This window comes from Lithobates pipiens, unplaced genomic scaffold, assembly GCF_037356315.1.
Source record: "Lithobates pipiens isolate NorthernLeopardFrog02 unplaced genomic scaffold, aLitPip1_a1.2 Scaffold_25, whole genome shotgun sequence".
Taxonomy (NCBI): Eukaryota; Metazoa; Chordata; class Amphibia; order Anura; family Ranidae; genus Lithobates; species Lithobates pipiens.
The window spans coordinates 337,443-353,913 of record NW_027507787.1 but is presented as its reverse complement, the minus strand read 5'-3'; the positions used below and the strand labels follow the sequence as shown (position 1 = coordinate 353,913).

At 43.5% G+C, this 16,471-nt stretch overlaps 1 protein-coding gene across 2 annotated transcripts in view; it reads left to right on the top strand.

Moving 5' to 3' along the window:
* The window catches only part of LOC143930048 (mannose-binding protein C-like), a 92,239-nt gene that overhangs the window by 44,420 nt on the left and 31,348 nt on the right, over positions 1–16,471 (top strand). For both annotated transcript variants that reach the window (XM_077453944.1, XM_077453945.1), the window contains exon 4: positions 11,884–11,970. In XM_077453944.1, the coding sequence (XP_077310070.1) occupies positions 11,884–11,970 (87 nt within the window). The remainder of the gene's footprint in view (positions 1–11,883; positions 11,971–16,471) is intronic.

The following is a 16,471-nucleotide window of genomic DNA, read 5'->3' as shown; positions in this document are numbered from 1 at the left end:
TCATTCAGTAAGTGCTGCAGCTTTAGGGACTTATCCCTGAGGCGGCTGAGACAGAGCAGCAGGAGTAATCTGGACAACGGCAGTGGTGCACAGGCTAGCAGTCCCCTGCACACACACACACACACACACTGACAGGTCACACTATGATAGAATGTGCAGTCCTCAGACTCTGTGTGCTCATGGTTATTATCATTATGATGATCAGGGCACAGCAGGTGCTGTATGGCTCTGTCAGTGTAACATGGCTGTTGGGTGCTGACTTTCCTGATATATGGCTGTACTGTGTGTTACAGACTGTAACTCAGCACAGCCATAACAAAGTCAGCACCACACAGTCATGTTACACTGACAGAGCCATACAGCACCTGCTGTGCTCTGATCATCATAATGATAATGACCATGAGCACATAGTGAGATGCTACTTTTACACATGTGATGGGGGGAAGGGACAGTAAAAACACACAGCCAAGCTGCATTTTTACCGCCCCCAAACCACTCCCCTTTGATAACCTTTCACCCAAGCTTTGCAATTGGGTCCTTTTTCATGCAGACCTGATTGAAAGCTCCATGTGGGTTTACAGGTATGAACTGACTTGTGTGCATTTAGATCCACCTTCCTCCATGTCCATTCAGGTGGGAAAAACAAAAAATTGGAAAAGAATATCCTTTTCTATTTTTCCAGACCTAAATGTGACAGATCAGAGGTAGCCTGATGTAAATGGACACAAGTCGGTGGTGTATGAAGACACAAACTGAATGGGCACAGATGTCAAAACACTGACTTCTCTACCATTCAGATGCAGTTATGATTGGTGTGGAGGCAGGGGCAGAACGAGGGTCGGAGTTGTGGGCAGAGCCAGGGTGAGTTGTGGGCAGGTCAAGGGGGCCCCATCAGATAGGCTGTATGGGGCCCCATGATTTCTAACAGCAGTCCTGAGTATATCAGATGCGAGTATTTCATGTATCATACCAATAGTTAAGAAAATATGGTCAATGTGGGAGAAGGATTGATGAGGGTGTGAAAAGTAGGTGTATCTTTTTTTTTATTGGGTTATTTTCTGTCCAGATATCAACTAAGTTGTACTTGGAGAGGAGTTGAGAGAGAGATAATTTGGTTGAGGTGTGGAGGGCGATTTATCAAGAAATGGGAAGATAACCTGATTAGAATCACCACCTATAATCACTGTTCCAATTTTGTGTGTATTTACCACTTGCAAAAGATGTGAGAGGAAAGGGGAGGGATTATTGTTAGGAGCCTAGTATGAAACAATAGTGACTGCCGTATCGATCAAATGTCCCCGAAGTATTATGCATCGTCCTTCAGGGTCTTTGATCTCTGATAATAAATTGAAAGGGGTGGATCGTTGGAAAGCTATAAGAGTTCCTCTTTGTTTGGAATTTGCAGAGGCTGTAAAAATGTGCGGGTAAAAAGGAGACATATATTTAGGAGTGGAATCTTTAGTGAAATGTGTTTCCTGAAGACACAAAATATGTGCCTTACGTGCATGGAAAGTGAAAAATGCTTTGGTCCTCTTTTGTGGTACATTTAAAAAAAAGCTGCAACAGCTCCGCCTCTATGGGAGATGCTTCTTCTCTGTGACAGCATGATGTAGCTGAAGGCGGGGTCACCGGGTGATGTAAACAGGTGACCCCGCCTTCCTCTAATGTTGTGTAGCGTCAAATACTGGTTTACAAATACTGTAGCTGCTGACTTTTAATAAAAGAACACGTGCCTGTCCAGGGATCCAGTGCTGTCCTCACTTGATCTGGCTCTTTGTGTGTCTTTTGCCTTGTATACACAGTCGGAATTCATCAGAAAATGCGACCATGTGTATGCTCCATAGGAATTTTGCTGGCCGAATTTCCGCCAGCAAAAGATTGAGAGCAGGTTCTCAATTTTTCCGACAGAAAAAAAGCTTCTATTGGAAATTCCGATTGTGTTTATGCAATTCCGACGGGCAAAAACGCACGCATGCTCAGACTCAACCACAAGACGGAAGCTATTGGATACTGGCCATTGAACTTCCTTTTTCTAGTCCCATCGTATGTGTTGTACGTCCCCACGTTCTTGACGGCCGGAATTTGGTGTGACCATGTGGATGCAAGACAGCTTGAGCGAAATCCCGTCGGATATTCCGTCGGGAAAAGCATCAGAGCTTTTTCCAACCAAAACTCAGATCGTGTGTACGTGCATTTGGGTCCAGACACAGGCCTGTTTACTTGCAGAAGCCGGTTGTGATTGCTTGCGGCGTCACAACCGGCTTCCCACTGTGCATGCATGAGCTGTGCTGCACTTTGTGAATGATCCTGTAGCCTTCTGGGACCTGTGACATATCCCAGAAGGCTGTGGGAGAAGGAGGTGGGATGAACTTCCGCTCAGATTGTCGCGGCTAGGAGGACACTTGGCTCCATAGGCTTGTTAAATCTGATTTAGGGGTCTCAAAACAAGGCAGATGATGAGATAGTGAGTCCAGATCTTGAGATAAGGTGCTTTATTGTATACAAACACTGCAGTGGAGAGACACTACACAGACCGACTTCCATCTCTACCGGGCAGAACGAATCAGGAAGTGTCTCTGACTTAAAAAACTTCAAGTTTAACAATATGTATACTTTATGAATATGCATAAGCACTAGGCGTGTTATAGGTGTAGATAAAATAGTGTAGAAATGGCGTTAAACCTCTGTGGAGTAAAAGTGTATTGTTTGCTAAGTTGTACACTTATTGGTAATAAAAATCCAATTTCTGTGACAAGAGTTACTTGAAGGGGTTCTGCGATACAGAAATAGCGTATAAATCAAAGTGATGAAATCTAAAATCAGTAAATGCCAAAAAATTCAAACTATGGTGTTAGACCCTCTGTCTAATGTGTGAAAATTATGGCCAAAAAATAATTAATTGTTAATGTGCTTGAAGACTCAAAAAAAACAAATAAAAAGAAAAATTGAAATTGGAAAAAGTAAAAATAAAATTACACATTAGACCCTCTGCATCTCAAATCTCTGTTGTTGCCCAAAATGATGAGAGGTAATAGTGCCTAATATTGTCATGTAAAAATTCTGGTGGCTTGTGTGGTCTTTCCACCACCAACACAAAGAAGTCAAACCACATGAATATTGAAAAAAAAAAAAGGAGGACATATTCCAACTGCTTATTAATTATGCTGGAGGTGTGTTAGACCCCCTGGGTAATGAATAGTGACAAATGAAGTTAAATAAAATAACATTTTGGTACCAAATGTATAAAATAGTGAACAATATATTATTATAAAAATGGAAGAGACCTCTAAATAGCACCTAATACTGCTGTGGCAATGAAGATATGTATATTCTCACTGTGTTAGACCCCCTGCAAAATCACAATTTGCATAATCTTAACTGATGCATAATATTCCAAATAAATAAATCATACAAATAATTACACAAAGAAAAATATATAAATATAGAAAAATAATTTATAGTTAAAAAGGTTTCTGTATTAGTCCATTAATATAGTAAAAAATGACTTGGACTCAACAAACGATATCCAGTGCTTGTATAAAGTGCTGTTATCAATCCTTCAGGTGAGAAAAGTGCCAGTGAGCTTATCTGTGATGATAGTGATTTTGCACTCACTAGATAGCCCTACCCCCCCCAGGGGTATCTCGCTTTCACAGTGCAAGCCCCTGTGTAGCTCTGAGGGATCAGCTGGACTCCTCCTCCTTATCAAATGCTGGCACTCCACTGGGTTTTCACATATAGAAGAGAGGAATGCCCATAGTGTAATATTGTTTTGTAAAATTATTTTTTTTTTAAATAGTAGTGTACTCACATATCATAAATGGAAATGCATGCAAAATAGCAAATATGTAGCAGGCGCCGATGTAAACAAGCTGTAACGGCCCTGACCGGAGGTAATGCAAAGACGCTCTGTAGCCACACCCTATGCGTTTCATCATGAAGACGTCATCTGGAGCAGCCATCTTGTTACACCTCCCGTCCTTATATAGGGTGTCGTTTCCCTACCGCGCTTGAACGAACGCCTACCGCTATAATTTTGGATAAGGTTTTGATGGCAATATAATCCTATGGCAATCGTATTAGCCTCTTTGTACAATATCGCCCTGCTCACCTGTTATGTTTTTTCTTGGAGCGAGCGTAATGAAAATAGAAGTGACAAATTATTAATATTAATCCTCTAATAATATAATTTGGAAAAAGGTTTCATTTGATTACTGGCCGGTAAAGTATTATTAGCTGGGTCACTACATCCTATTGGACCTTACCAATATATATTGCTAAATAATGTACATACCTAACATTAACATTTACATATTTGCCCCATAATTAATACAGAAACATCATGTGAAAAAGGATATAAAAACCAACAACAATCATGTGAAAAATTAGTTTATTAATCAATTATTAGTAACTTCTTAGATAGGGCCCATATATGAACTCTATGTATAAAATCTTTATTTATGTGTGCCTGTATTGTGCATTTAAAATAATTTTATTAAAACTTATTAAAATTTATAACCTTAGAAAAATAAAATTAAAAATAAAAATTAGAAATTAAAACTGAAGAGACATTATAAAATGTGAAATGTATATATAAAAAAAAAAAAAATACATGATTAAATCATAAATTTTGGAAAATTGTGGTGATTGAAACCTGAGAAAAATGAGTTAATAGGTCAAAATGTTGGTGCAGGAAATCTGTATTGTATACAATTGTGACCAAGAAAGTGTATTGCTCATGAAAGGAGCAGTGTACTTCCAATAAAATGAAATAAGCTTGAAAATATAAAAAAATGTAAAATCATATGTAGCGGCCATAACCCGTTGCAGGGTGGCCTTGACTGAATGGGCTTACTGGTTACCATCTCCTGGCCTGCTCTTCCACGTCTAGGGGATCCCAGGGTTGATACCCAATGACTTGTACACTGACACAGATAAAGTCCTTTCAAAAGGTTTTATTTTGCAGTAGAACTTTCACAAAACACAGTCTCTTTGGGAACAGAGGGCATGGGTAGTGATGGACGAACTTCCAGCGGGACGTTTCGCAAACGTGGCCAAAAGTTCACGAACCGCAAAGTTCGCGGCGGACCCCATTGACTTTAATGGCAGGCAAACTTTAAAAACCACCAGGTCATATTTTCACCCACAAAATACTTACCAGCTGTGCACACATAGTTCCACAACATGGATACTGACATAACAAAAGTATTAAGTGAATCTGGGATCGACAACGACAAGCATTCTTTTTTTATATGTGAAATTTTGACAATTCAGGAGCGCATGAAGGCCATGGAGGAGAGGCAAGGTCAGGGCAGGCTATGAAGGGGGTGCAGGTGATGATCAGTGCCACAGTCAGGGCAGTACAGTCCAGTGCTGATCCTCAGCCATGGTGCTGGCACTGCCTGCTGATTGGCTTCTCCGTTGCTATCTCCCTCACTGTCTGAAACTAGCACCGCGATAGAGACTGAGCACTGACACCAGTACCGTGATAGAGAGCACTGACACCAGCACCGTGATAGAGAGCACTGACACCAGCACCGTGATAGAGAGCACTGACACCAGCACCGAGATAGAGAGCACTGACACCAGCACCGAGATAGAGAGCACTGACACCAGCACCGAGATAGAGAGCACTGACACCAGCACTGGGATAGAGAGCAGTGACACCAGCACCGAGATAGAGAGCACTGACACCAGCACCGTGATAGAGAGCACTGAGACCACACCAGCACTGAGATAGAGAGAAATTAGACCACACCAGCACCGAGATAGAGAGCACTGACACCACACCAGCACCGTAATAGAGAGCACTGACACCAGCACCGTGATAGAGAGCACTGAGACCACACCAGCACCGAGGTAGAGGGCACTGACACCACACCAGCACCGTGATAGATAGCACTGACACCAGCACCTTGATAGAGAGCACTGAAACCAGCAGCATGATAGAGAGCTCTGAGACCACACCAGCACCGAGATAGAGAGCACTGACACCACACCAGCGCCGTGATAGAGAGCACTGACACCAGCACTGTGATAGAGAGCACTGAGACCACACCAGCACCGAGATAGAGAGCACTGACAGCAGCACTGATACCAGCAACTCGCTGCGGGACCCAAAAATATGACACCCCTCAACCTCTTCAAACAGGAGGGTACGGACATATAGTACAGTGTGCTTTTTTGTACAAGGAAGTGAGCCAAAAGTAGAAAAAAGGTCGTTTATAGAGTTATGCATATACATGGTCTACTGGTCACATGTGTTGAATTCCTCCGAGATCCATGCCTCATTCATTTTTATAAATGTGAGGTAGTCAACACTGTCGTGAGCTAGGCGAGTGCGCTTATTGGTCACGATCCCCCCTGCTGCGCTAAACGTCCTTTCGGACAGGACACTGGACGAGGGGCAAGCCAACAGTTCCATTGCAAATTGGGCAAGCTCTGGCCAGAGGTCAAGCCTGCCCACCCAGTAGTCCAGGGGTTCATCACTCCTCAGAGCATCCACATCAGCCGTTAACCTGATGTAGTCGGACACCTGTCGGTCTAGGCATTCCCTGATGCTGAATCAGGATGACACATGTCGATGGGTTGGCTGAAAGAATGACCTTATATCAGAAGTCACCAACACATCTTCAAACCGCACTCTTCTTGCAGGCGCTATTGGATTGGTACCTGCAACTCTGGGAGTGGGAATTCCTCCTCTGTCAACGCACACAAAAGCAGAATGCAGCAGTTGTCGAAGCAAGGTCTGTAAGTGCTCCATTCTGACAGCCCTCTGTGATGGTGGTAACATTTCCACAATTTTGTATTTGTACCGGGGGTCTAAGTACGTTGCCACCCAGTACTGGTCCTTGACCTTTATGCTTTTTATACGGGGGTCCCTGTTAAATCACTGGAGCATGAAGGCCCCCATTTGCACTAAACTGGAAAAGGTATGGTGGCCTGGCTCCTGCTCATCATCCAGGATAATGTCGTCCTCCTCGTTCTCCTCTCCCCATTCACGCACAACAACAGGGATCTCAGAAAGGTTTAAAGCATGCTCTTATTGCTCCTCCTCATCCGCCCTGGCACCATCCTCCTCTGACTCCTCTTCAGACTCCTGTTGTTGACCTGTCTCAGATAGAGTAGCCCCCCCTGGGAATTCATCCAGCATTGCGACTTCCTCATCTTCCTGCTACTGCTCCTCCATGGCTTGATCAATGACACAACACAATGCATGCTCCATAAAGAAGGCATAAGGTTCAATGTCACTGATGGCGCCATGACTGCGACTGACCAGTTTGGTGATCTCATCAAATGGCTGCAGAAGTCTGCATGCGTCGCGCATGAGCAGCCACTGGCACGGTGAAAAAAATCAAACTCCCCAGAACCTGTTCTGCCGCAGAGTTCGTACAGGTAGTCGTTAACTGCACGTTTCTGCTGGAGCAGCTATCAAGCATATAGAAGGTTGAGTTCCATCGCGTCGGGCAATCGCAAATAAGACGTCTGACTGGCAGATTGTGTCGCCGATGAATGTCAGCAAGGCGAGCCATGGCCGTGTAAGATCTCCTGAAATGGGCCGAGATTTTCCTTGCCTGCCGCAAGATAAATTTTACCCTTTTTCAATGCGCTAAGCAGATTGGCACCATTGTCAGACACCACTTTACCAACTGTCAAATTGAGCGGTGTTAGCCACTGATCTGCCTGTGAAGGCAAAGCTGAAAGGAGTGCAGGGCCAGTATGGCTCTTGGCTTCCAGGCACAACAGACACAGTACAGCATGGCAACGTCTCACCTGGCATGTCGAATAGGTTCTGTTGAGCTTGGGCACGCAGCGGAAGATACGCTAGCAGCGGAAGAGACGCTAGCAGCGGAAAAGGAGGAGTCAGCTGAGGAGGAGAGGGAGGAGGATGGAGTAGGAGGAGGAGAAGAAGAGCCAGACCTGCATGCAATCCATGTCTGTAAAACCAAATCTACACGGGTGCCACGGGTTACATGCTTAACGGCCGTCAGAAGGTTCACCAAGTGGGCAGTAAAAGTGATATACCTTGATCTTGGGTTCCAACACTTTTTTCCCCAGGACTTGACCCCTGCTTCCAGGGCTGAAGTGATTAAGGAAAAAATGCACAGTAAACAGCCCCCATCCAGTACACAGCCCCCTGTCCAGTATACAACCCCCCCATCCAGAGCACAGCCCTCTCTCCAGTACACAACCTCCCATCCAGTATGCAGCCCCCTTCTCCAGTGCACAGTCCCCCGTATACAGCCCCCCTCCCCAGTACACATCCCCCCATCCAATATACAGCCCCTCCTCAGTATACAGCCCCCATTCATTATACAGCCCCCCTCCCCAGTATACCTTCCCCCATCCAATATACAGCCCCCCTCCAGTATACAGCCACTCATCCATTATACAGCCCCCTCCCCAGTACACAGCCCCCCATCCAGTAAACAGCCCCCATCCAGTACACAGCCCTTCCAACCAGTACACAGCACCCCATCCAGTACATAGCCCTCTCCCTGCACTCCCAGGAGACCCCTAGTCTCCTGGGACATCACTGCCAGCATATTCTACAGTTAAGAAAAAAATCACTGCCAGCCCCTTTCACGTTGCTTCTCCTGTGTCACTCCTATTGTAAAATGAAGCTTCCATATACCTCAATAGCTCAGTTTTTTCCACTGACCTGGTCACATGATTGCTCTACTCTGAAGTTACATAGATGGTAATGTGACCACTCTCCTTCTTCAATCTAAAGCTATACTCGGAGGAGGAGCAGGAGGAGGAGAGCAGCCAGAAAAAAACATTGCTATTGAGATATTTACAAGCTTCATTTTACAATGACACTGACACAGGAGGAGCAGTGTAGGAGCAGGGGGTGGCAAGTGATTTTTGTCCGAGGGCCAGGAAAGGCGGGACAGCTGGCCTGATACTGATACCTCCCCAATGGGTGGCTCGTGGGACGGGTCACCCGATCCCCTCTACCTGTTTGTAAAACATGATATTGGCAAATAACACGCAGGCACTATTTACCCTCTGTTTTCAGGGGAAAAAAGTGTGTGTTATATGCCGATAAATATGGTATATCAAAGTTCATAAAACAACTCATTTGCTGAGTTAAAGTGCTTCTCAATTTTTTATTATTATTATTATTATTATTATTAATTATTATCCACCACTGTGATAAACAAATCTTCTCCAGATATTGATATTATCAGAACACCAGGGATGATCTTTATGTTCGAGTCAAACTCATGTTCGACTCAAACATTGGCTGTTCGCCAGTTCGCCGAACAGCGAATAATTTTGGGTGTTCACTGCAAATTCAAAAGCCTCGGAACACCCTTTAAAAGTCTATGGGAGAAATCAAAAGTGCTAATTTTAAAGGCTTATATGGTATTGACATAAAAAGTGGTTGGGGACCTGGGTCCTGCCCCAGGGGACATGTATCAATGCAAAAAAAAAGTTTTAAAAACTGACATTTTTCCGGGAGCAGTGATTTTAATAATGTTTAAAGTGAAACAATAAAAGTGAAATATTCCTTTAAATTTCATACCGGGGGGATGTCTATAGTATGCCTGTAAAGGGGCACATGTTTCCCGTGTTTAGAACAGTCTGATAGCAAAATTACATTTCTAAAGGAAAAAAAAGTCATTTGAAACTACTCGTGGCTACAATGAATTGTCAGTCCGCAACACACATAAAAGTTCATTGATAAAAACGGCATGAGGAACCCTGAACCAAAATTAAGAAAAAAAAATGCGTGGGGGTCCCCGTAATTCCATACCAGAGCCTTATCTGAGCACGCAACCTGGCAGGCCGCACGAAAAGAGGGGGGGACAAGAGAGCACCCCCCCCCTTCTGAACTGTACCATTCCACATGCCCTCAACATTGGGAGGTTTTTGACAATTGTCCAAAACTGTCTCTTTTGTCACTTTTGTACCCCATTACCATTTCACATGGGGGGCGGGATCTGGGGAGCACCTTTTAAAGGGGGCTTCCAGATTACGATAAGCCCATAGACCCCCACAACCAGCGGGCAAGGGTTGTGGGGATGAGGCCATTGTCCCCATCAACATGGGGACAAGGTGCTTTGGGGGACTACCCCAAAGCACCCTCCCAATGTTGAGGACATGTTCCCCCTAATATCCATACCAGACCTAAGGGGCCCGGTATGGAATTTCGGGGGACCCCCACGCATTTTTTTTCTTAAATTGGGTTCGGGGTTTGGTTCGGGGTTCCCCTGTGGGGAAATTCCCATTCCGTTTTTATCAATGAATTGTTATGTGTATTGTCGGACCGACAATTCATTGTAGCCGCGAGTACTTTTCAATTAGTTTTTTTCCTTTAGAACTGTAATTTTGCTGTCAGACTGTTCTAAACACGGGAAACATGCGCCCCTTTACAGGCATACTATAGACATCCCCAAGGTATGAAATTTAAAGGAATATTACACCTTTATTGTTTCACTTTAAGCATTATTAAAATCACTGCTCCCAAAAAAAAGGCCAGTTTTAAAACTTTTTTTTGCATTGATACATGTCCCCTGGGGCAAGACCCAGGTCCCTAAACACTTTTTATGACAATAACTTGCATATAAGCCTATAAAAATTAGCACTTTTGATTATTCATGTTTGTGTCCCATAGACTTTAACGGTGTTCGCGTGTTCGAACTAATTTTTTGCCTGTTCACATGTTCTGGTGTGAACCGAACCAGGGGGTGTTCGACTCATCCCTAGCTGTGATGATCTCTTCCTGAAATTTAAAGAAGGATCCAGTTCACCCTGCCGCTTTGTATAGGATATAAGCATTCAGCAGAGCCAATTGGAATAAGTATACAGATATTTTTTATACCAGCATCTGGCCTTATGGGCAATTAAGTACGGTGCCATCATCTGGTCATTGAAGTCCACCTCTCCCATGTTAAGGTTTTATTCGTGGACACAGAGGGGCTTTACAACAACGCCAGTTGCCGTTGGAATTTCGACTGTCGTATCTGCGTGAAGGGAGGACAGAACGAAAACATTCTGTTTGTCTCTCCACTTCACTGCGAGCAAATTATTACACTTCAAGTGGGCTTTCTCCCTCTAAGTCGGGAATCTACAAGCCGTTGGGGGAAGCCTCGGCGATTAGATTGCATGGTGCGACAGGCACCGATTCCATGATAAAAAAGGTGACTAAAAAGTGGCACGCTTATGTAATATTTGTCCACGTACAAGTGGTACCTCTTTCCAAACAAGGGTGACGCCAAGTCCCAAACAATCTTGCCAGCGCTCCCTATGTAGTCTGGGTAGTTGGGGGGCATCTAAGCACTAGTAAAGGGGCTGGAAACATGTTAGATATTTTATTCTGTGACTCCGTTTGCTGTATGGACTGTTTTTATATAATAAAGATATATTTCTGGAGTGCGGCTATCTGGATTTTTTCCTTTGTACAAAAGATACATATTGATCTTCCCTCGAAATGCAGCGTCCTTGTCACTTCTATTCATTTAACTACCGTAAAAATACAGTGTTTTCTTTCTTCTGTAAAATTATAATCCTCCTTACACTACTGTAATGTAGATAAAGAGATAAAAACATGTTTGAAGTTTAGCCTGGGTTTAGCCTCCCTCCATAGATACAGTGGAGTGAGTGTTGCAAAAAACGTATTCAAAGCATTACTAGGATAAAATAAAGGAACAAATGCTGAAAAAACACCTCCAATTCAGCCACCATATTTAAGCACCAGTACATTGCAATATATTACATTTTTGTTGGAGTATAGATATGCTTAAAGATTGAATTGCCCAGAATTAGAATCTTCATGTGTTTATATTATAGAAATAATAGTTGAACAATGTAGTTATTACTGTTATTTGTTTACCGTGACATCTTAAATCTTTTGTATGATATTTCTTTCCTTAGGACCGACTGGAAATAAAGGGGAGACAGGTCAAAAGGGAGTTGGTTTGCCAGGACAACAAGGGCAAAAAGGAGAGAAAGGAAGCCCAGGTAATTCATTAAAACTAATAGAAGTGATTAAATATAAAGGGGGCTAATGTAGTGATTGGATTGCAACTGTAAAACAAGGACTTACTGAAGTATTTGAACGTGAAGAGCATACATCTATGATCTACATACTGTATGGCATGAATTATATTGCTCTGTAGTCACCTGAGTGAGACATTTATCAAGCAAACTGGAGAGACTTTTGGATGCAAACCAGGATTCCTCACAGGTAGTAAAATCTACATGATAGTTTTATTTATTTGTATTTATAACCACTGCAATTGTATTTCTGAACAACCAGTTAAGACAGGTTTGCACATCTATGGGGAAAATGTATCAGTTTAGATGAGACAGATTTTTACTCTAAAAATCAAGAAGTGATCAGGGTCAGGTTTTATTTAGTCCTAGTGCTTCTTTAGAGCAGATGATAGAGGAATGTATCAATTAAAGTGGTTGTGAACCCAATTGCCCCCAATTAATCAGGCACACACTACATAGTTTTCTATGCATTGCAGCATCTTTTTTATTTATTTTGTGTTTAACCACTTAAGGACCGCCGTATTGCCATTGTACGTCATCGCAATGGCACAGGCAGGCACAAGCACGTACATGTACGTGCCTGCCTTCCAGCGGGTGGGGGGTCCGATCAGACCCCCTCCCGCTGGATACGGCGGTCCGGTTCGCTCCAGGAGCGATCCGTGATGAGGGGATGGCCGTTGGTTTCTGGCCACCCCCTCTGGATCGCTCCTGGTCAATGAGAAGCTTCCTCCCACTGTGTATTGTTTATACAGGAAGGAGGAAGTGATGTCATTCTCCTCGGGGCGGTCTTTTTGACCGGACTACAAGGAGAAGACTAAAAGTAAGTGTGCACCAACACTACACTGACATGTAGGTACACACAGGCACACAAACCCCCCCCCCGATCCCCCCCGCCCCCCCCCCCCCAGTCACAGTGTCACTGATTGCATTGATCATTTCTTTACTGATCACTGCATTCAGTGTCAGTTGTAACAGTAAAAACTGTCAGGGCAGTTAGTGTTAGGTCCAGGGTAGCCCCCTATCACCCCCCAATAAAGATTTAACCCCCTGATTGCCCCTAGAGTTAACCCCCATTTTGCCAGTGTCACTAAGCGATCATTTTTCTGATCGCTGCATTAGTGTCGCTAGGTAGCTAGTTATTTTTTTAGGTTCACCGCCAGGTTTTTATATCGCTAGGTACCCCGATATACTACCCAATAATGGTTTTAACCCCCTGATTGCCCCTAGTTAACCCTTTCACCCCCTTTTGCCAGTGTCACTAAGCGATCATTTTTCTTATCGCTGCATTAGTGTCGCTACTGTCGCTAGGTAGCTAGTTATTTTTTTAGGTTCACCGCCTGGTTTTCATAGCGCTAGGTACCCCAATATACTACCCAATAATGGTTTTAACCCCCTGATTGCCCCTAGTTAGCCCTTTCACCCCCTTTTGCCAGTGTCACTAAGCGATCATTTTTCTGATCGCTGCATTAGTGTCGCTAGTGTCACTAGGTAGCTAGTTTTTTTTTTAGGTTCACCGCCAGGTTTTTATAGCGCTAGGTACCCCGATATACTACCCAATAATGGTTTTAACCCCCTGATTGCCCCTAGTTAACCCTTTCACCCCCTTTTGCCAGTGTCACTAAGCGATAATTTTTCTGATCGCTGCATTAGTGTCGCTAGTGTCGCTAGGTAGCTAGTTTTTTTTTTAGGTTCACCGCCAGGTTTTTATAGCGCTAGGTACCCCAATATACTACCCAATAATGGTTTTAACCCCCTGATTGCCCCTAGTTAACCCTTTCACCCCCTTTTGCCAGTGTCACTAAGCAATCGTTTTTCTGATCGCTGCATTAGTGTCACTAGTGCCGCTAGGTAGCTAGTTATTTTTTTAGGTTCACCGCCAGGTTTTTATAGTGCTAGGTACCTCGATATACTACCCAATAATGGTTTTAACCCCCTGATTGCCCCTAGTTAACCCTTTCACCCCTTTTGCCAGTGTCACTAAGCGATCGTTTTTCTGATCGCTGCATTAGTGTCACTAGTGTCGTTAGGTAGCTAGTTATTTTTTTAGGTTCACCGCCAGGTTTTTATAGCGTTAGGTACCCCCATATACTACCCAATAATGGTTTTAACCCCCTGATTGCCCCTAGTTAACCCTTTCACCAGCGATCACAGTATAAGTGTCACTGGTGACGCTGGTTAGCCAGTTAGTTATTTAGGTTCCCCGTCAGGTTTTTATATAGCGCCAGGGACCCCCATATACTACCTAATAAAAATTTGAACCCCCTGATTGCCCCTAGTTAACCCTTTCACCACTGATCACTGTATAAGTGTTACGGGTGACTCTGGTTAGTTTGCTTTTTATAGCATCAGGGCACCCACCATTTATTACCCAATAAAGGTTTAACTCCCTGATCACCCGGCGGGTGATATCAATTAGGTTTTAGGGTCAGGGTCTGCGTCGCCCCAGGCAGCGCTAGGTTAGTGCCAGTACCGCTAACACCCACACACAAAGCATAAACCTCCCGTAGTGGTATAGAATCTGAACAGATCAATATCTGATCTGATCAGATCTATACTAGCGTCCCCAGCAGTTTAGGGTTCCAAAAAAACGCATTGTTAGCGGGATCAGCCCAGATACCTGCTAGCACCTGCGTTTTGCCCCTCTGCCCAGCCCACCCAAGTAAACACATAACTGCAGCGATCGCAGAGTCAGGCCTGATCCCTGCGATCGCTAACAGTTTTTTTGGTAGCATTTTATATTTAAATCCGGAAGGCAGTGCTTGGTTTTCGGGGTCCCGTACGTAGCTAGGCTCCCAAAAAGTCCCCCACATGTGGTATCCCCGTACTTGGGAGAAGCAGCAGAATTTATTTTGGGGTGTAATTTGACTTATGCCCATAGCATGTGTGAGCAATATATCATTTAGTGACAACTTTGTGCAAAAAAAAAAAGTTTGTAATATTCCCGCAACTTGTGGCAAAATATAAAATATTCCATGGACTCAACATGCCTCTCAGTAAATAGCTTGGGTTGTCTACTTTCCAAAATGGGGTCATTTTGGGGGGTTTTGTACTATTTTGGCATTTTATGGCCTTCGAAACTGTGATAGGTAGTGAGCAGTGAAATCAAAAATCTGCACCCTTAGAAATCCTGAAGGTGGTGATTGGTTTTCGGGGTGCCGTGCGCGACTAGACTCCCAAAAATTCCCACACATGTGGTATCCCCATACTCGGGAGAAGTAGCGGAATATATTTTGGGATGCAATTCCACATATAACCATGGCATGTGTGAGCAATATATCATTTAGTGACAACTTTTTGTAAAAAAAAAAATTTTTTTTATTTTTTGTCATTATTCAATCCCTTGGGACAAAAAAAAATATTCAATGGTCTCAACATGGCCCTCAGCAAATAGCTTGGGGTGTCTACTTTCCAAAATGGGGTCATTTGGGGGGGTTTTGTGCCATCTTGGCATTTTATGGCCTTCAAAACTGTGATAGGTAGTGATAGGTAGTGAGGAGTAAAATAAAAAATGTATGCCCTTAGAAATCCTGAAGGCGGTGCTTGGATTTCGGGGTCCCGTACGCGGCTAGGCTCCCAAAAAGTCCGACACATGCGGTATCCCTGTACTCAGGAGAAGCAGCAGGATGTATTTTGGGGTGTCATTTCACATATGCCCATACCATGTGTGAGCAATATATCATTTAGTGACAACTTTGTGCAAAAAAAAAAAGTTTGTAATATTCCCGCAACTTGTGGCAAAATATAAAATATTCCATGGACTCAACATGCTTCTCAGTAAATAGCTTGGTGTGTCTACTTTCCAAAATGGGGTCATTTTGGGGAGTTTTGTGTTATTGTGGCATTTTATGGCCTTCGAAACTGTGATAGGTAGTGAGGAGTGAAATCAAAAATTTGCACCCTTAGAAATCCTGAAGGTGGTGATTGGTTTTCGGGGTGCCGTGCGCGACTAGACTCCCAAAAAGTCCCACACATGTGGTATCCCCATACTTGGGAGAAGTAGCGGAATATATTTTGGGGTGCAATTCCACATATAACTATGGCATGTGTGAGCAATATATCATTTAGTGACAACTTTTTGTTATTTATTTATTTGTTGTCATTTTTCAATCACTTGTACCAAAAAAATACAATATTTAATGGGTTCAACATGCCTCTCAGCAATTTCCTAGAGGCGTCTACTTTCTAAAATGGGGTAATTTTGAGGGTTTTGTACTGCCCTGCCATTTTAGCACCTCAAGAAATGAGATAGGCTATTTTTTTTTGAAAATTTTCAGTCTTTTCCTGTTTATATTGCAAAAAATAAAAATGCGTGTCTGCGTCATCCACAGGTCTCCTCTCTGCCAATTTTCAGCTCCCCCCTCCTGCCCCTCCCTCTCTATGTCAACATGTAGTCTGGCGTGATTTGTCATTATTCAATCCCTTAGGACAAAAAAAATAAAATAAAATAAAAAAAATAGCCTATCTC